Raw genomic sequence first — 19,675 nt, forward strand, 5'->3', positions numbered from 1 at the left:
TCAAGCTCCGTGTGGCCATCGTCCAAGGCGATGAACTCGCCTAACTAGCCCTGCCTGCGCTCTTCCTCTGCAGCCTCTTTCGAACCAAGGAGGAAAGTGCCGCGAGCTTCTGATGCGGATCTGTCAGGGTCAGGGAATGAGCCCGCGCCGGCTCAGTGCCCACACGCTCCTCACCCCCCTGCTGCAGGTCCCCTTCCAGTGCGCTCCATGACCGCTGTTCTCAGCCCCATCGCTCAAGATGTGGTGTCCTTCGGTGCCATGGAGGGCGCTGAAGAGGAGGATGATGCCATTTCGGTGGCAGCGTCTGTGAGAGAGGAGTGGCCTAACAGCCCGCTAGATTACACTGCGCCCCATGGCAGCGATGCAGGGGACCTCCATCATAGTGATGTCGAGCTCCTTAGCGTCCTGTCCAAGGCAGTTGATGAGCTCGGTATAGAGTGGGCGCCTCCTGCCGAGCCGGCCAGAAGCCGTCTGGACGAGTGGTACCTCCAGTCGGATCGCGGCCGAAAGGACACCCCGCGGAGCCCCGGCCCCTTTTTCCCCGAGGTGCACGATGAGATAACGAAGTCGTGGAACACGCTGCTCACCAGTCGAGTGCACAACCCGGGATCCTCCCTACTGTCTTCTGTGGACGGCGCTGACCAAGTGGGGTATGTTAAACATCTAGCTCAGACTCCTCACTCATCTTCAGAGCTTAGAGCTGACTGTGAATATGCAAAAGAGCATGCTGGTACCGAGCCAGAACATCTCCTTTTTAGGAGTGGAGCTGAATTCAATCAATATGCGAGCGTGTCTTTCGGAGGAGTGCTCACAAAAGCTGATCAGCTCTCTCGCAGTCTTCAATTTAGGGCACTCTCCCCCGCTGAAATGCTTTCAGAGGACTCTCGGCCAGATGGCTGCCGCCTCAAAAGTGTGCAAACTAGGGCTCCTATATATGCGACCGCTTCAGCTCTGGCTAAAGCACGGGCACCTTGCGCATCAAAGTGACGCGCGACTGCTGGGATGCGCTGACCCCTTGGCGCGATATGACTCTGTGTCGCCGGGGTGTTCTTATTGGCCAAGTGATCAGGAGAAAGACTGTTACAACAGATGCATTGAGCACGGGCTGGGGAGCCGTATGCGACGGCAGACCAGCCTTCGGGACGTGGTCAGAAACGGAGAAGTTGTGGCACATAAACTGTCTGGAGCTCCGTGCTATGTACACCTAGCGCTCGAGTGCTTTCTCCCAGACATTCTCTACCGTCACGTTCTCATCAGGACGGACAGCATGACAGTGGCAGCGTTTATAAATCACCAAGGGGGCGTGAGCTCGCGGCCGCTGCTGTCCACTCAACCCGCGAACTCGCGTCCTCGTGGGCCTGGGCAAATGGCATATCTATTCAGGACATTTGCATGACGGCAGGCTGGGCGTAACCCAGCACTTTCGCGAGGTTTTATAACCTAGATGTGTCGTCGCTTGCCGCACATGTGCATGTCAGCGCCTCTGTTATGATCTGAGCTGCTTGCCTCAGTGGTTACATGAGTAACCGAGAGCGTTTTCCGTTTCAGAATGGAAGGTTTGTCATACTTGAGAAAGCAGGGTAAGTACAAGCCCGTTTCTGATAGAGAGGTAGGCCTAACTTATACTCAGAGTCAGTTACCATGGTAACTTTTACTGTAAACCTAACCAGCCGGGAGCAGGTTTTCTTCGTTAAAGCCAGAGTTTCTTTCGGGCTCCTCCCTCTAATTAAGTAAGAAAAGTATTTTTTGCAGTGCAGGTACATTCATTCATTGCACATATTTTCATCATGCAGACACTCTGAAAGTGACAAAAACAGCATGTCCTTTTACACTGAATCCTGTAGATGAGGAGGCTATATTAATTCATAGGGATATACATTTACATTAGGAGAGGATTTTTTTGTTGTTGCCATATTCGAAAATAGCCTATATATGAATGAATTTCACTAAGGTTGATCAATGTTTTTCGTTTCACTAGCCTATAATGTAAGATGTTTTTTCACTTCAGTAATGTGTATGAATGAATTTGACTAAGGTCGATCAATGTTTTTCGTTTCACTGTTTGTAAGAGGCTTTTCAATAATTATGGCCTATACGGCCCCTCATAGTCGACGAGCGGCTGTAACGTTTGTAAGCAGACTTTTTCAGCTGCATAAAACTAAACAGGGTTGAAACCTGTTTAAATATGTTCACCATGGTCCATTTATGTACATAATAATGAATAATAAAATAAACTACACTGAAAAAAAATGAACATAGCAGGTCTTTGAAATTACAAAAATGAAACATGTATGTACAACACAATTCATTTATATTTCTGTTGTGAACGTGCTTTAATCAAGTAGATTTCAATTGTTCATATTGAGTGTTGTATGTACACATTTATCTCATGTTGATTGAAATTGATTGAATCTAAAACTGAAATCAATCTAATTGAGTTTTGACACAACCGGGGCACTCCGGAGCAGATGCATAATTGAGAGGGATGACAAACTGCCATAAAAGGAGAAATTGAATCGAGCACCAAAAACTGTGAAAGATTCAGTAGCTGAGCCAGCAGTCGCCTCATCTCAGACGACAACGTTTACTGAAAAGTAAGTTCAGCAAATTGTTTTATATTTGTTTTCAATATAGGCGATTCGTAGTGTATAACTGTTGTAGAGTGACAATGAAGTGTCAGTTGTTGTGATGACCTGTAGAGGGCAGGCTAAGGCTATTGGTATTTGCTTAAAAAGCAGCAGAGAAGAACTTAGTGCGTGTGTAAATTTACTCCACCTGTGATGTAATTGAGTGTACTGCCGGTTGATGCATTCTGCTGAGTAAATGCAATCTTGAACAGATCTCATGCCTCCTCAAGGCGACGAGGATAAGCAAAGGGGAGTACTTTGAGGATGAAAGGAGTTTTTTGAAAGGTGAAAAAACTGGATCTCTATGAGTTGGAGCTTTGGAAAAGATGGCCAATCTGGTAGGAACAGTCACACCATTTGATAGTCAGTCCCAGTCTTGGGAAGAATATTGTGAAATATTTACCCAAAGCCCAGTGAAATTGTACAATGATTTAAATTCAATTCAAGATCAAGAGAAGAGGGGGAAACTGTGCTTGATTATGTAGCAGTATTGAGGAAATTGGCTCATGATTGTAATTATGGAGAAAAACTGACAGAAATGCTTCGGGATAGACTGGTATGTGGCATAAATGATGACCGTATTCAACGTAGACTATTGGCAGAAACTGATTTAACATTTGAGAAGGCATTGAAAATGGCCCAAGCAATGGAAACAGCCAATAAAGATGTGAGAGGTTTGCAAGCTCAACGCCCAGAAACATCCGTTTCAGTGAGAGTGCATAAAACATCAGTAAAGCAAGATGATGGTCAAAGTAGATGTTACAGATGCGGAAGTTTTCAACATTTGGCTAATGAATGTAGATTTGCTTCTGAGAAATGTCATAAATGTGGAAAACAAGGACACATAATGAAAGTATGTAGATCAAACACTTCCCTTGGGGAATCCAACTTCCAAGGGGGAGGAAGACGTAAAAGAGGAGGACAAAGAATGCATTATGTGAGCAGAGATGAAAAAAGTGCATCTGCATCTGATGAAGAAGGTATTTTTACAGTGTACAGTTTGCAAGAAACAGGAATTCCAAAAGTAGCTCCGCTGACCATCACATTGGTTGTTAATGAGTCAAATGCACAGTTTGAAGTGGATACAGGATGTGGGGTGACAATAATGAATGGGTCCAACTTTGCCAAATTGTGGGAAACAGATAAAATTCCTAAATTAAAGACTTGTTCTTTGAATTTAAAGACTTACACTGGCCAAGTTCTAACCGTGTTGGGTTCTGCACAAGTAGAAGTCCGATACAAAGGCACAGTGAAGGAGTTACCGGTAGTGGTAGTACCCGGAACAGGACCCAAGTTATTGGGCAGAGGATGGATTAAGGAATTGGGGATGGAATGGGAGGCCCTACATAGGATGCAAGGGGTGAACAATTTAACTTTGCCTGAAGTCCTTAGCCAACATGAAGAATTGTTTAAAGAGGAGTTGGGGGAATTGAAGGGTCCACCAGCGAAGATTTATGTAGATAAGGAAGCGGTCCCAAGGTTTTTCAAAGCCCGACCGGTCCCTTATGCAATGAAGGCAAAGGTTGAAGTTGAAATAGAACGCCTGTTAAGAGAACACATCATAGAACCTGTTAAACACTCTGAATGGGCTGCACCTGTAGTACCTGTTTTAAAGTCTGATAATACCATACGTCTATGTGGGGACTATAAGCTAACGGTAAACAGAGTTTCAAAGTTGGAACAGTACCCCATTCCTCGGATAGAGGATTTGTTTGCAACTTTGTCGGGGGGACAGAAGTTCACAAAATTGGATATGAGCCATGCTTATCATCAGATTGCATTAGATGCAGAGTCCAGGAAATATGTCACAGTGAATACCCACAAAGGGGTGTTTACTTACCGTGTTTTACCTTTTGGAGTCTCTTCTAGCCCCGCCATCTTCCAACGGACCATTGAGGGGGTACTGCAAGGTCTTCCACATGTGGCAGTTTTCCTTGATGATATCCTGGTAACCGGTCGTAATGATGAAGAGCATCTCCAAACTCTTGCTAGAGTATTGGATAGATTGCAGGAAGCAGGACTGCGGTTGAAAAGGAGTAAATGTTCCTTCATGGAAAAAGAGGTCATGTTCTTAGGTCATAAGGTGGATGACACAGGCCTCCATCCCGCACCAGAAAAGATGACAGCTATTCAAAATGCTCCCTCACCAAAGAATGTGACAGAATTGAAGGCTTATTTAGGACTTTTAAATTATTACAATAAGTTCTTGCCCAACCTGTCTACTGTTTTAGCCCCTGTGCACAAGTTGCTGCGAAAAGAGGTAAAATGGAACTGGGCTGGGGAACAAGAGGCTGCTTTTGCTCAGTCTAAAAAAATGATTCACAACGGACAAGTTCTGGTCCATTATGACCTCCAGAAGGATGTGATTTTATCATGTGATGCTTCTCCTTATGGCTTAGGTGCAGTTCTTTCGCATAAGATGCCTGATGGAAATGAAAGACCCATAGGATTTATGTCACGAACATTGAATCAAGCTGAGCGGAATTATTCGCAGTTGGACAAAGAAGGGTTGGCTGTAATGTTTGGACCATCACATTGGCTGTTAATGAGTCAAATGCACAGTCTGAAGTGGATACAGGATGTGCTGTGACAATAATGAATAGGTCATACTTTGTCAAATTGTGGGAAACAGATAAAATTCCTGAATTAAAGACGTGTTCTTTGAATTTAAAGACCTATACTGGCCAAGCTCTAACCGTGTTGGGTTCTGCACAAGTAGAAGTCCGATACAAAGGCACAGTGAAGGAGTTAACGGTAGTGGTAGTACCCGGAACAGGACCCAATTTATTGGGCAGAGGATGGATTAAGGAATTGGGGATGGAATGGGAGGCCCTACATAGGATGCAAGGGGTGAACAATTTAACTTTGCCTGAAGTCCTTAGCCAACATGAAGAATTGTTTTTATGTAGATAAGGAAGCAGTCCCAAGGTTTTTCAAAGCCCGACCGGTCCCTTATGCAATGAAGGCAAAGGTTGAAGTTGAAATAGAACGCCTGTAAAGAGAACACATTATAGAACCTGTTAAGCACCCTGAATGGGCTGCACCTGTAGTACCTGATAATACCGTACGTCTATGTGGGGACTACAAGCTAATGGTAAACAGAGTTTCAAAGTTGGAACAGTACCCCATTCCTCGGATATAGGATTTGTTTGCAACTTTGTCGGGTGGACAGAAGTTCACAAAATTGGATATGAGCCATGCTGATCATCAGATTGCATTAGATGCAGAGTCCAGGAAATATGTTACCGTGAATATATAAATACCGTTACAAAGGGCTGTTTACTTACTGTGTTTTACTTTTTGGAGTCTCTTCTAGCCCCGCCATCTTCCAACGGACCATTGAGGAGGTACTGCAAGGTCTTCCGCATGTGGCAGTTTTCCTTGATGATATCCTGGTAACCAGTCATAATGATGAAGATCATCTCCAAACTCTTGCTAGAGTATTGGATAGATTGCAGGAAGCAGGGCTGAGGTTGAAACGGAGTAAATGTACCTTCATGGAAAAAGAGGTAATGTTCTTGGGTCATAAAGTGGATGAGACAGGCCTCCATCCCGCACCAGAGAAGGTGACGGCTATTCAAAATGCTCCCTCACCAAAGAATGTGACAGAATGGAAGTCTTATTTAGGACTTTTAAATTATTACAATAAGTTCTTGCCCAACCTGTCTACTGTTTTAGCCTCTGTGCACAAGTTGCTACGAAAAGATGCAAAATGGAACTGGGGCGGGGAACAAGAAGCTGCTTTTGCTCAGTCTAAAAAAATGATTCACTCCGTACAAGTTCTGGTCCATTATGACCCCCAGAAGCAGGGGCGTAGCCATCATTTCAGAAGTGAGGGGGACAGAAATATATATATATATATATAACCTATATAAACATTACAATATAACATTTCTGTAATCTATATAACCTACCAGTCAACAGTTTTTGAACAGTTAGTTGATTTTTAATGTTTATAAGAAGTCTCTTATCTCACCAAATCAAAAATTCAGCAAAAACTGTAATATTGTGAAATATTATTATGTGTTTAAAATGTGTTTTCTATTTAGAAATATTTTTTTAATGTAATTTATTCTTGTGATGGCAAAGCAGAATTTTCAGCAGCCATCTTCAGTGTCACATGACTGACAAATAACAAAGACTCACTTTTGTTTAACATAGTGTAGTATGCAATGAAAGCTTAACATTTTTTATTTTACATTAAACTACTAATAACCACACAAATAGCGTTTATTATGGCTTTTCTTTATTTTTTATTTTTTGCATATCTGTCTCTAGTTATACTCTTCAAGAGGAATAGACACTATTTCTCACTCTTATAACCAAAGCTTCTCATCACAAACATCTCAAGACAATTCTGTCCAGACACTCTACCCTAAACCTGTATTCTCTTACAGGTAAGTATGTGCACCTAACCTATTTTATCCTGGTAAACTAAGGCCTCTTTTCAAAACAGCTCATTCTCTGAAACCTCATGTGATGCTTCTCCTTATGGCTTAGGTGCAGTTCTTTCGCATAAAATGCCTGATGGAAGTGAAAGACACATAGGATTTATGTCACGAACATTGAATCAAGCTGAGCGGAATTATTCGCAGTTGGACAAAGAAGGGTTGGCTGTAATTTTTGGCTTACAGCGTTTCCATAAGTATTTGTATGGTCGAAAATTTACAATCGTTACTGACCATAAACCCTTGTTGTCTTTATTTAACGAGTTAAAAGCTGTTCCCCAAATGTTATCTCCTAGAATCCAGCGATGGGTTGTGACCCTGAGAGCATACGAATACAACATCATCTACAAGGCTGACAAAGATCATGGCAACGCAGATGCTCTAAGTCGGCTACCATTGCCAATGGAATCTTCCGCCGAGCAGGAGGAAAGAGTTCTAATGCTGGAGAATGCTGATATTACCCTGATCACAGCAGAACAGGTGAGGGAGTGGACAAGAAAAGATCCAGTATTATCTCGGGTGAGAGAAACAGTGCAACGCGGATGTTTGCATGAATTAACAGGAACTGAGTTTGACCCATTCACATTAAGGAAAGATGAATTAAGTGTACAGGATGGTTATGTTCTTTGGGGGGCCCTGAGTAATCATTCCCAATGTGGGTAGACCAGAAGTTCTGAAACAATTTCATAAGTGCCACCCAGGAGTGTCTAGGATGAAAGCTTTGGCCAGAAGTTATGTGTGGTGACCCAAGTTAGATCAGGATGTGGAAAGGCTGGTTAAAACCCGTTGTACGTGCCAAGAGCATAGAAATGTTCCAGCTGTTGCCCCACTGCATCCTTGGAATTGGCCAGATAAACCATGGCAACGATTGTATGTGGATTATGCAGGACTGTTCATGGGAAAAATGTTTTTTGTTTTGATTGATGCACATTCAAAATGGATGGACGTGTATCCAGTGAATTCAGCCACATCTGCTTCCACTATTGAATGTTTGCGGAATAGCTTCAGTAACCATGGATTACCCGAACTGATTGTATCAGATAATGGTACTTGCTTCATTATTGCCGAATTCAAAGAGTACGGCATGTTACTTCTGCACCTTACCATGCTTCTAGTAATGGTTTAGTGGAACGGGCTGTCCAACTTGTTAAAACCATGCCAAAAAAAAGTGTTGATGGAACAATTGCAACTAAATTGTCTCGAGGATCACTCCCCAGACCACCACAGGGCTCTCTCCAGCAGAAATGTTGTATGGACGGAAATTACACTGTTCAATGGACTTTATACATCCTGATTTGACAAGGAAGATTCATGAACAACAACAAAAGTAAAAAATCTATCATGATAAAAAGGCCCGTGAACGGAGTTTTTGTGTTGGAGATCCAGTACTTACTCGGAACTTTACTTATGGACCGAAATGGATTCCGGGGCATATAGCGACTGTGACTGGACCACTTTCTTATAAAGTAATGCTGGGCGAGTGGTTCGACGGCATGTGGATCAAATTCATGCCCGACAGAAATTGCTTGTAAACACTGTTCCCTGATTTCGACATTCCTGAAAACTCAACACCTGTAGTTGCTAAAGAGACTGAGGGAACAGGGACTGAGGACATTTCTAGTAAAACTAATACCTCTGAAGTATCTGGGGATTCCTCTCAACATTCGTAGATAATCACTGAAATGAACAGTGCTGCTAGTCCTGTTGTAATTATGAGATGGTCACAAAGAACCAGGAAGTTGCCTACTCATTTGAAAGATTATGAACTGAAGTCATATTTAATGTGAATTGAAGACTGAAAAAAGGGGGGAAAATGTGAAAAAAAATATTGAATGTGAATTGACGATTGTAAAAAGAAAGAAAAAGTGAATTGTTAACTGTGAGGCTATTTTTTGACCTATGTAATTGTGATGCTAGATGCTAGAGAGAAATAGCATTGTGATTATTATGTAAGCTTGGGGGGGAAAGGGATGTTGTAGAGTGTCAATGAAGTGTCAGTTGTTGTGATGACCTGTAGAAGGCAGGCTAATGCTGTTGGTATTTGCTTAAAAAGCCAGTAGCCCCTCACAGATCCAGGGGGCGGGGTTGGATCCACATCTAGGGGGTGGAGATGGGTGGGTTTAGGGATCAGGGGGTGGAGACGGGTAGGTTTAGGTATATATAAGGGGGGAGGACTTGGATCTGGATCCAACCTCACCCCCTGGATCTTGTGTTCTGCAGTGAGGACCATCTCTAAAAAGCAGCAGAGAAGAACTTAGTGCATGTGTAAATTGACTCCACCTGTGATGTAAATGAGTGTACTGCTGGTTGATGCATTCCGCTGAGTAAATGCAATCTTGAACAGATCTCATGCCTCCTCAAGTTATTACAATAACAATTACAATGGTCAATTTCCAACACTTTAACACTCTACTAGTTTATCATTAAGCGTCACCAACCGGTGGCCAACAGTCAGTAGGCCTTTTTAAAAGGAGGTATTTTTCATAAAAGTAAATGTTGTGTTTATTTTCTACAGTTTGTCTGTACATTGAAGTTTTGCTGGCAGTGTGAATTGCCCTTCCACACGGGACGCGCCAGTCACGAGTGTCTCATGTTAGCTAATTTTTTTCTAGCTCATTTTCAATTAGATATATTTAGAGAGAGAGGCAAAACGCAGGCGATTTCGCTGCAGGCGGTGTAGAGACGGTGAAAGGCGGTGCTCCTGCACCCGGCTTTCACTAGCGTATCTCTTCACGGATAAAATATTTATAATATATTGAAAATAAATATAATATAAAATACTTAATTTACAATATAGTCTTTCTGTTAGCGGCAGTCACGTCGGTTTCAACTTGTTATTGAATCGATTATTAACAACCAGTCAGACTCGACTACACAAAACGCTTCTGCTACGAGAGAAAGATAACCTCGACGGACAACTGGGCCTTTTTGGATGCATCCAGTGGAAAAGCCCTGTTATCATGTCAGTTGGCTAATTTGGCTTATTCGCCGTCTCTCACAATAATAATAAAAAAATGAAGCAGTGTTCTGAACATTAGATTTAGTCTGTTTTCGTTTTGTTTTGCGTTTTCATTGCCATTGACAAAACATTAAACCAAGTCTGTTCATCTTTACGTTGTGAATTTGTATGTTGTCTTTCAATTATTGACTGATTATAAAAAAAAAAAAATTTATAGGTTCATCTTTGCGCACACACTCAAGCTTTATATGGGTATTTTAATTTACTTTTGTATTGCTGTTAAAGCCCTAAATCTTTATTTTTGTGACTAATACATAATTCATAATATACAATTGCATTATAAATTTTGTCATTCCAAATAAATCTTCAACATCAGAAATAATTAAAAACAGGTTTTTTTTATTTTTTTTATTTTGTTTTAGATTATTCTCAGTAGGCCTTTGTTAATAGGATTTATTTGCATACATTTACCTACATTTGTTTGTTTTGTGCAGGGCATGAATGAAGCCTGCATCAATGAGGCCAATGAAGACACCACTGTTGGGATTTACGTTCTCAATAGTGTTGGGTCGTTCTTGAACGATTCGTTCATTTCGAACAAATCTTTAATGTGACTCGAGAACAACGAGTCGCCTCGGGGAGTGATTCGTTCAGTCGCGCATGCGCAACATCCTATAGGTTCTGTACTGGAATTAGTCAAGTAGTTCACCTGTTTCGAGTCTTCGGGTTTTTCGAGTCGTTCGTTCATCACGTGACATCTTTATGCACCAAGAGAAGGAAAAATTGAAATCGCATCATATGACCCCTTTAATAATGTTTGAACTTTCTTAGGATAAAAGAGTTTTTGCTGTGGTATCGTACTTATGGAAAGCAAAGATACATAGATTTTTTTTTTCTTGCTGATCTGAAAAATGATCCGAACCGTGAGATTTGTGATCCGTTGAACCACTAGTTTTTATTATATATAGATGTTGGTGTCTCTATTAAGATCGGTCACAAACATGATCCCTGCATGATCTAATCTGTAGCAAGGAAATGAAACAAGGTTTTACCACAAAACCCACTGTAAACACAGTAAACTTCCTCCTCAGTTTTGAGCCATGTTCCTAAAACAAAAACATTAACATAACTGAATAAACAAACAACTGAAAGAAACTAAAAATGCTTTTGGTCTTATGAAGGAAACACCTTTCTGAATCAGGCTGGAGTCGGAATGACAAATAAACAGACATTTGATTAAAAATATTTGTTTAATGCTACTTGTTGTGCTCCTGCAGAACATTCAGAACTGAACTTGCATAGTTTCATCAGAAACACACTTAATCCCTTTACCATGAGATTAAACATGAATGACAGATAATCAGAAACACTTCAGATTGATTTGATATTACAGTATTTAGAAACTCAGCCTTCACTAGTTTCATTTCTACAGTTTGGAAACATACAGTACTGGATTCTTCAACCGTTCACCAGAAACATACTGACTTTAAATAGCTGTAATAAAATCATGCAATAATGTGACAAAAGAGATGAAGTAAACATTTGAAAACAAACAACCGCACAGATAAAAACCATTATCAAGTGAGACGCATGCAAATGAAGGTCTTTGAGAGGCACGGTTCATCTGAAATGCCAGTAATAACGTCAATGTCAGACACATTTCTGCTGCTGATCACAGACTGGCGCTCGTGCTGGCTGGAGGGATCAGGGGTCAGAGGTCAGTGTCGTGACAAGGCTCATTCATGTTTTTCTCCTTCAACGTAGAGTTTCCGAAGGCTGGAGTCCAACAGGAAATCCACCGACCTGATGAAGAACAAACAGACTGACTTAAAACACTGGGACATCACACACACACACACAGAGAGAGATTCACACACACTCACTTACACACTCTCACGCACACACACACATACTTTCTCACCTGTCGATGGGTGTGATGATGAATGGGATGGTGGAGAGGCCGATGGCGGTCGTGGTCCACTTGCGCACAGGAAGTGGCCAGCGTGTGGTTTTTCCCAGCAGGAAGAGCGACGTGGCACAAACGCGGTTGATTGTGAATCCAGGAATGGCCACTGAAGCCAAAGCCTGCCAGACGAACGTGTCGACCACAGCGACGGCCACCCGCCCCGCCTTTCCATGATCCTCAGCGTGAGCCTGCAGACACAAACCAGCCGAACCATCATGAAGAGCAGACGAGAAGATGACAGACTGACTGATTCAGACTGATCCAGACTCACCGCAGCTGCTTTCCTGCCTTTGTCCAGCGCATCAGCAGACACGTATGCAGTGGCCACGGCGTAACTGGCCCACACCGCACTGACCGGCACCAATGCGCGAAACGCCTCGCCCACCTCGTTAGCATAGCCTGCGGATGCACATGTCAGACACACACTTACATTAATGATGTTAAACTTCAAACCCTCTTATCAATCACACAGAGCTGATGGACTAAACTCAGCAGCATCTGTGTGGATCAACTGTGGATCGTTTATCATTGCTTTGACACAAAATACAGTCAATGACTACAGCTTTAAATGACATGAACTCTTTTCTCACTCAAACACAAACACCAGCAAAACTCAATGGACCTACAGGACAATTTGCAAGATTACAAGCTCTACAAAACTGCATTATGCAGAACTGAATAAGAAATGTGCTACCTTTCTACAGTAATACCATACTGAGATATATTCCAAATCTAAAATATGAAATGAAATACTATCAAAACCATCAGATATAAATGAACTCATACACAGTGTTGGTCTTTCAATCTCATTATCATTTATTAAAAAGGGGCAACTCAGGAATCATGTTGTGCTGTAATGAAAACGTGAAACATTTACTGCAGTCAATCTGAACTGTAGAGAGAGTCATTTTATATTGTTTTATGAAGATAATTTACAGAGGAAATCATTGTGTAATTCTGCCTGTCCTTAAAGAGTTTTTATGTCACTGTTTCATGAGTGATAAAGAGTGTTTTTGGGTGAAAATCTTCACTAGTGTTATGATGAATGAGTTGATTTGAGATCAAATAAAGTGTTTTTAGTGCATTTTGAACGCGAAATGAACTGTTGTGTCAAACTGAAAGTTGGTTAGGAGAACTGTGGGAAGAGTTTAGAAAAAGCGAGCTAACTATTGAGAAATGTGTCCTAGCAGATGTAAAAAAAAAAAAATGTAAAAGATTTCAGTCAGACTAAAGCAATAATGTGTCTTTTAAAATGTGATGTAAACACTTTATTGAGACTGAAGTCCAAACCCGACTGTAGCTTAAGTTTCATCCAGCACATAAATCTGTTAATATTATATTTAAAAGACTATTTGTCTTTAAAACGGACATGACTGTGCAATATTAATGTGCTAGAACATATTTAAAAAGGTCAACAATGGAAATAAATACTAGAATTTTGTACAAAATAGGTTTTCCAAAATATCTGCAGGGTTTGTTGTTATGAGCTGTTTGCATGCTGATGTTTTCTGCTAGTTTGTTTGGGTACTTTTACTAGTACGTACAGTGAAAAACTACAACAAAATCTTGCAAATTGTACAAATCCAGATTATAGAAAGACTTTTGTATCGAGTATGCATGTTAGTTCTGGTCCCTTTGACTGAGAGGCGCCTCATAAGTGCCGATATCTCATATATAACTATTGCATATAGGAGAAAATAAACGTGTCTGAAATGTCTGTTTCTTATGTTGTATATGAAAGTGTTTTGTGTGGATGAAGTGACACACAGAAGATGAACTGAAGTGTATGCAGTGCACTGGACACTGTAATAATTACTCACTGTAACAATATGACTGTGTCTTCAGTATGTGTGTGAGGGTGAGTGTGACTCTGTGTGTGTGTGTGTGTGTGTGTGTGAGAGAGAGAGAGAGAGAGAGATAGAGAGAGAGAGAGAGAGAGAATGTGTGTGAATCTCACCCTGATGCAGGACACATAAAGCCTAGACAACATCAACACTTAAGTTTAATTCCTGTATTAGACCATGAATAAGCTGTAATAAGGCTAGTACACAATACTGACTGAAACAGCAGCAGCAGTGGATCAGTGTGACAGTGACATGAAAGACCAGATCGATCAGACACACACACACACACACGTCTGGTTGACTATCCTTGTGGGGACTCTCCATAGGCATAATGGTTTTTATACTGTACAAACTGTATTTTCTATCGCACTACACCTAAACCTACCCCTCACAGAAAACTTTGTGCATGGACCTCAATTTAGTCCCATGAGTTGGTGCGTATTCAGGTTCAAGTCCCCACCAGTATAGAAAACCCTGTACACACACACACACAAAGGTAACCAAGTCCTGGAGGTCATATGCGTGTCTTTGACTCACCTAGAAATCTCACCCATGTGTCCCGATAAATATCCACTTCTTTGCTGTGTTTCTCGGGCGTGTGCTCCATCCTGACCCGTGTGTGTGTGTTTGTGTTTGATATCTGATGCAGATCTGAGATCAGATCAGATGTTGTATGTTGAGCTCCGATGTTCACACACAGTCAGAAGCGCCATACTGTAGCTGAGCTAAGGGACCGTCTACAAATCACACTCTCTTACATACTTCACATCACAGGATTCTGATTTTACCTCATCTGATGTTTGTGCTTCATTTAAAACCTCAGTTGTGATTGGCACTCAAAAGTTCATTTACTATTTCTGTTAATGGGGGTTTAAATCCAGATTGATGAGTGTAAAATCTCCACATTCTAGAATCATCAAAAAAACAATCACCAGTCACTTGATAATATGTCCGTTTCATTGACTTGACATAAAGTTGTGTATTTTAAAGTGTGAAGTTTGATAAAGCAACCATTTTCCTTCACTGTTTTGTTAAAGGGATAATTCACCTCCTAATCCGTAAGACCGTTGCCCATCTTCGGAACACAAATTAAGATATTTTTTCATGAAATCCGAGAGCTTTCTGAACCTTATTAATGACAGAATTTTCATTTTTGGGTGAACTATCCCTTTAAGATAACTGACAATATGACCTTTTGTTTGGCGCTGATGTCCGTTTCCTCGTGAGTCGTGAGTATTATCAGTGTCGTTTTACGATAGTCCCTAAATCAGTTCTTACGTAATATACTCCGGAAGTAAGGCGACTCTAATAATAATAATAATACATTAGTAGTGAATTACTGTATTGTAGATTTGGTTTGCGCATTCTCTCACATTTTCTAAAGTATGAGGCATGCACATAAAGTAAAACAATTATATAAAATTAATAAAAAGAGGGCAAATTCCGCGGTCTATAAAGGTTAATAAATGTGGAGAGTAACTACTTACTTTAAACCTTACGTTGCTGTTTTAGCAAATCGCAAAGCTTTTGTGATCATTAATCTTCGGTCCCGTTTGCTGATGTGTGGGAGGGCTGATGTTTGATTGACAGGTGAGAGAGCCAGTAGATGCGCGCCGTGTAACAGCAGCAGCCAATCGGGTGGTAGCATTGACCGATAGTGGGACTCGATGGCCGCTAGGCTAGCGTGATTTCAGTGGACGCGTTTAAAAAGCTTTGAATTAACTGTTAAATCATGATTTCTAGATCATCGTTGATTTTATTTGCAGCGTTCAGTGTTAGTTTATGTGATGACGGTCATGAAATGGAAGAGTTTTTAAAGAGAGAGTATTCACTGTCCAAGCCTTACCAGGGTAAGAGACACAAATGCATTATAAATTCATCATTCTCGCGACTCTCTCATTTACCTCTTATCATCATAATAATTATACGTATATGATATACATTATCAGTCTGACACAGGATGAAAGCTGTTTGCGTGTTTAATGTCATGTCTTTGTTGCTGCTGCATTAGATTGTGCGTGCGCGGCTAGTTGTGTGTGTGTGTGTGTGTGAGAGAGAGAGAGAGAGAGAGAGTGTCTGACACAGGAATGAAAGCTGTTTGCGTGTTTAATGTCATGTCGTTGTGGCTGCTGCATTAGATTGTGTGTGCGCGGCTAGTTGTGTGTGTGTGTGTGTGTGAGAGAGAGAGAGAGAGAGAGAGAGAGAGCAGAGAGTGTATGTTCCTGGTTTTCCCTACGTTATGGGGACCAAATATACCCACAAGGATAGTAATATCAGTAAATTTCTACCTTGTGGTGACATTTTTTTGGTCCCCATGAGGAAAACAGGTTATAAACCACACAGAATGAAGATTTTGAAAATGGTTTTGGGCTAGGGTTAGAGTAAGGGGATAGAATATACAGTTTGTACAGTAGGAAAACCATTACACCTATGGAATTAACCCATAAAACACGAAAACCTAAAATGTGTGTGTTGTGTATTTTATGATGTGTGTGTGTTGCAGGTATCGGTGTGTCGGGTTCATCTCACTGGGAGCTGATGGGAGACGCTCTGGTCACCACCGATTACGTGCGTCTCACTCCAGACCAGCAGAGCAAACAGGGAGCCTTATGGAGTCGACTAGTAAGTCATCATCACTTACTAGTGTGCTTACTACAGCTGCCATTCACACCATTCAGCCAAGAAGGATTAGTGTCTTCGTAGTGACTTTCTTATTAAACAAATATAATCATAATTCTAACCAACCCCTAACCATTAACTAGTCCTAAAACCAGAGGAAATGGTTCATTGGTTCATGACTAGACACTGTGTGTGTATTTGTATGGTTGTGTGTGTGTGTGTGTAGCCGTGTCATCTGAGGGACTGGGAACTACAGGTTCATTTTAAGATTCACGGTCAGGGGAAGAAGAATCTGAACGGTGACGGTCTGGCCATCTGGTACACCAAAGAGCGCATGCAGAAAGGTCAGAGCTGCAGATGCTCATTTCATTGAGTCGAGACTGATCTCCAGTCATGGTTTGTTTGCTAATGACTGTAGATTATCCCTCACCTGTCTGCAGGTCCGGTGTTTGGAAACAGGGATTTCTTCACAGGACTTGGCATGTTTGTGGACACCTACCCCAACGAGGAGAAACTCCTGGAGGTACAGAAATCAAACACTGCCAGCACGATCAATGACATTACAGTATGTATCTGTCTACAGGACTTAGAAAAAGCCTTTTGCACATTTTTTGCTTCACAAACACATCTGTTGTTAAACAGTGATTTATACTATTTGCTGTTGTGTTCCAGAAGGAAATATCAGTTTACATATCCAAAGATTCATTGAGTTATTAATTGTAATAATGCGGTGATATTTGTGTATGAAGGAGTCTGATACGGTTCACACAGAGATCTGACCATCATTCAGTTCGTCTCTTACATGAAGAGATGGTTTATAGCAGCACAGTATCTTCAGACGTGGTTCACGATGAGATCTGATGAATCACACACAGCGTGTTTGTATTTTTTGTTTGCATTTCAAACCTGATTCAAGAGAACATGTTGACGTTTACATCTCCACTCATAATGTTTCCCTCATTCCTGTACACTGTATTCTGATCAACAGAGGTTTATGTGTCTGATTACGGTGAACACTTCCCTAGTCAATCCAACCAGGACAGTTTAACCACAGTGTAAATCAGTAATTCAGAACTGTTGCTGACACACGCATGTTTTCATATGTGCCTGTTCCGTTTGTGTTTTTCATGTGATTGTATGTGTCTGTTTTTAGGCCCAGAGGAAGAGATACACGCCCCGCACACAGGTAACAACCGCTCACTAATTCACTGGCTATCATTAGTGGGTCTGTGTTGACTAGTAGTGGATCACATGCTGAGTTCATTCTGCTGTCGTCTCTTCTGCTTGTCATCAGAGGATATTCCCGTACGTGTTGGCCATGGTGGGCAATGGCACCATAAGCTACGATCACGAGCGGGATGGGCGGCCCACAGAACTGGGCGGCTGTAACGCCATGGTGCGCAACCTGAAGCACGACACCTTCCTGTTCATCAGATATGTCCGGCGCAGACTCACGGTGAGGGACACCTGCCATAGATGCAGACTGTCCTTCCTGATGTCACACTGACGTGTGTGTTTGGTGCAGATCATGCTTGACATCGACGGGCAGCACGAGTGGAGAGACTGTCTGGATGTTCCTGGCGTGCATCTGCCGCAGGGCTTCTACTTTGGCATTTCGGCCATTACTGGAGATCTGTCAGGTGACAAGCACCACCGAAACAATTAGTCAACATTATAAGCAAATAGTTTTGTTCTTGAATAGTCATATGGTGTAACGTAAGGACCTGCAATAACATGATTTGACCAGTGGGGCACTGTTATGCTTCAGTTAACAAAGTCAGTTAACATAAAAATTCCCAATTAGGGCTGGTAATTTAACGCGTTAATTAGATTAATTAATTACGGTGAAAAATAATGCGTTAAAATTATTAACGCATTTAACGCACTTGCCCTGCCCCAGACCTATATGGGTCATCTGACATTTCATACAGTTGATTGATGACAAATATGAGGAAGGGCAACAACTCACTTTTGGCGCTTTTCCACTGCGGCTACACAGAGCGATCGGTGTATGGCATCAAAGTACCGCGAGAGCGATTCAAAAGCATGCAGAGTCGTCTGCTCTCTATACGCTCTCGCGGTACTTTGATGCCATACACCGATCGGTCTGTGCAGCGCCGCTTCAAATCCAACGCGCCTATGGCCAATGGTTTGCCGCGACTCCTGAAAAACTGTTTCATTCCGCGTCGCCCCATCAAGCTCTCGCTGGATCCGCTCCTATGCTATCAACGGAGGAACGTCTGTACTTCCTCAACAGACAACGAAACAGCCACTTTTTGGTTCTTAAAAAAGGTGCGCTCGTTAAAAACAGTTGCGTTCGATCCTTCACTGGCTGTGCTGATTTAAATCTAGCGGTTCTGTTGTGTTTGTGGCACAAGTTCGGTGACGCAGGTAGTGATGATTCTTTCTGGCCAATCTGTGATCAGCAGTTTACACGTCACGTTTGGGTAACGGTACGGTTCACTTGGAACCTCAAAAAAAACAAAAAAAAAGTACCAGGTACTGTACCCAGTGGAAAACCCCCCAAAAGTGAACCGTACCGTGCCGTACCATGCAGTGGAAAAGCGCCATTAGTGATGGAGCCTAGAGAACGTTGTTAGAATGTCCCTAAAATTCAGGATATGGGGCAAAAATGCCCAAAAATGACAATTGTGTCATCATTTACTCACCCTCATAGTCCAAAAGAGTATATGTAATACATTTTATCAAAATATTTCTTGCTGAAGCTACTTTTTGAAATGCCAGTTTGATGCTTTACACAACAATGACTTTAAAGTATCTTTTGGGAGTGATTTCTCAGCCAAATTTGATGTGCGATTAATTTGATTAATTAATCGCCACATCATGTAATTAATTCGATTAAAAAAATTTAATCGCTTACCGGCCCTTTTCCCAATATAAAGTATTCCTCAAATTATAATTATAATATTATTTTTGTGCCATAACAGCGGGGGCGGACACATTTATGACGTAGCCATGTGTATTTACTAGAGCATCTCATTCTAGCGTTCAATAGGTTGTTTGCACATGACGTCACTGATGACGCGCGAAATGCAGCTGGAGGGCAGGAAGTGATTTTTCTCTCCATAGGAGTCACTAGCAGAAACTCCAAATGCCAGTGTTTTGCGTTGTTTACGGATGCTTAAATTGGCCAAACCGAGAAACCACAAGGAGCTTTTATCGTGTACGAAAATGTGTTGTTCATAAGGGGG

General features: G+C 41.7%; 2 protein-coding genes and 1 pseudogene across 2 annotated transcripts in view; 2 read left to right on the forward strand and 1 right to left on the reverse strand.

Annotated features, from left to right (window-relative positions):
* Positions 1-207: 207 nt before the first annotated feature.
* On the forward strand, positions 208-8,607 carry LOC107742166 (uncharacterized protein K02A2.6-like; annotated as a pseudogene).
* Positions 8,608-11,257: 2,650 nt separating this feature from the next.
* Positions 11,258-14,590, reverse strand: mtfp1 (mitochondrial fission process 1). Its single transcript, XM_016555061.1, has 4 exons — positions 14,382-14,590; positions 12,272-12,399; positions 11,956-12,188; positions 11,258-11,837 (listed from the first exon to the last, which is right to left on the reverse strand). Exons 1-4 carry the CDS (start codon positions 14,449-14,451, stop codon positions 11,771-11,773), a joined length of 498 nt encoding a protein of 165 aa, XP_016410547.1. The 5' UTR covers positions 14,452-14,590; the 3' UTR covers positions 11,258-11,770.
* Positions 14,591-15,442: 852 nt separating this feature from the next.
* lman2la (lectin, mannose-binding 2-like a) overlaps positions 15,443-19,675 on the forward strand; it is an 8,218-nt gene continuing 3,985 nt past the window's right edge. Inside the window, exons 1-7 of the mRNA XM_016555062.1 lie at positions 15,443-15,694; positions 16,348-16,466; positions 16,690-16,807; positions 16,904-16,986; positions 17,617-17,649; positions 17,758-17,919; positions 17,989-18,103. Of these exons, the coding sequence (XP_016410548.1) occupies positions 15,577-15,694; positions 16,348-16,466; positions 16,690-16,807; positions 16,904-16,986; positions 17,617-17,649; positions 17,758-17,919; positions 17,989-18,103 (748 nt within the window). The 5' untranslated portion in view covers positions 15,443-15,576. The remainder of the gene's footprint in view (positions 15,695-16,347; positions 16,467-16,689; positions 16,808-16,903; positions 16,987-17,616; positions 17,650-17,757; positions 17,920-17,988; positions 18,104-19,675) is intronic.

This window comes from Sinocyclocheilus rhinocerous, unplaced genomic scaffold, assembly GCF_001515625.1.
Source record: "Sinocyclocheilus rhinocerous isolate Xijiao unplaced genomic scaffold, SAMN03320098_v1.1 scaffold1971, whole genome shotgun sequence".
In the NCBI taxonomy this organism is placed as follows: domain Eukaryota; kingdom Metazoa; phylum Chordata; class Actinopteri; order Cypriniformes; family Cyprinidae; genus Sinocyclocheilus; species Sinocyclocheilus rhinocerous.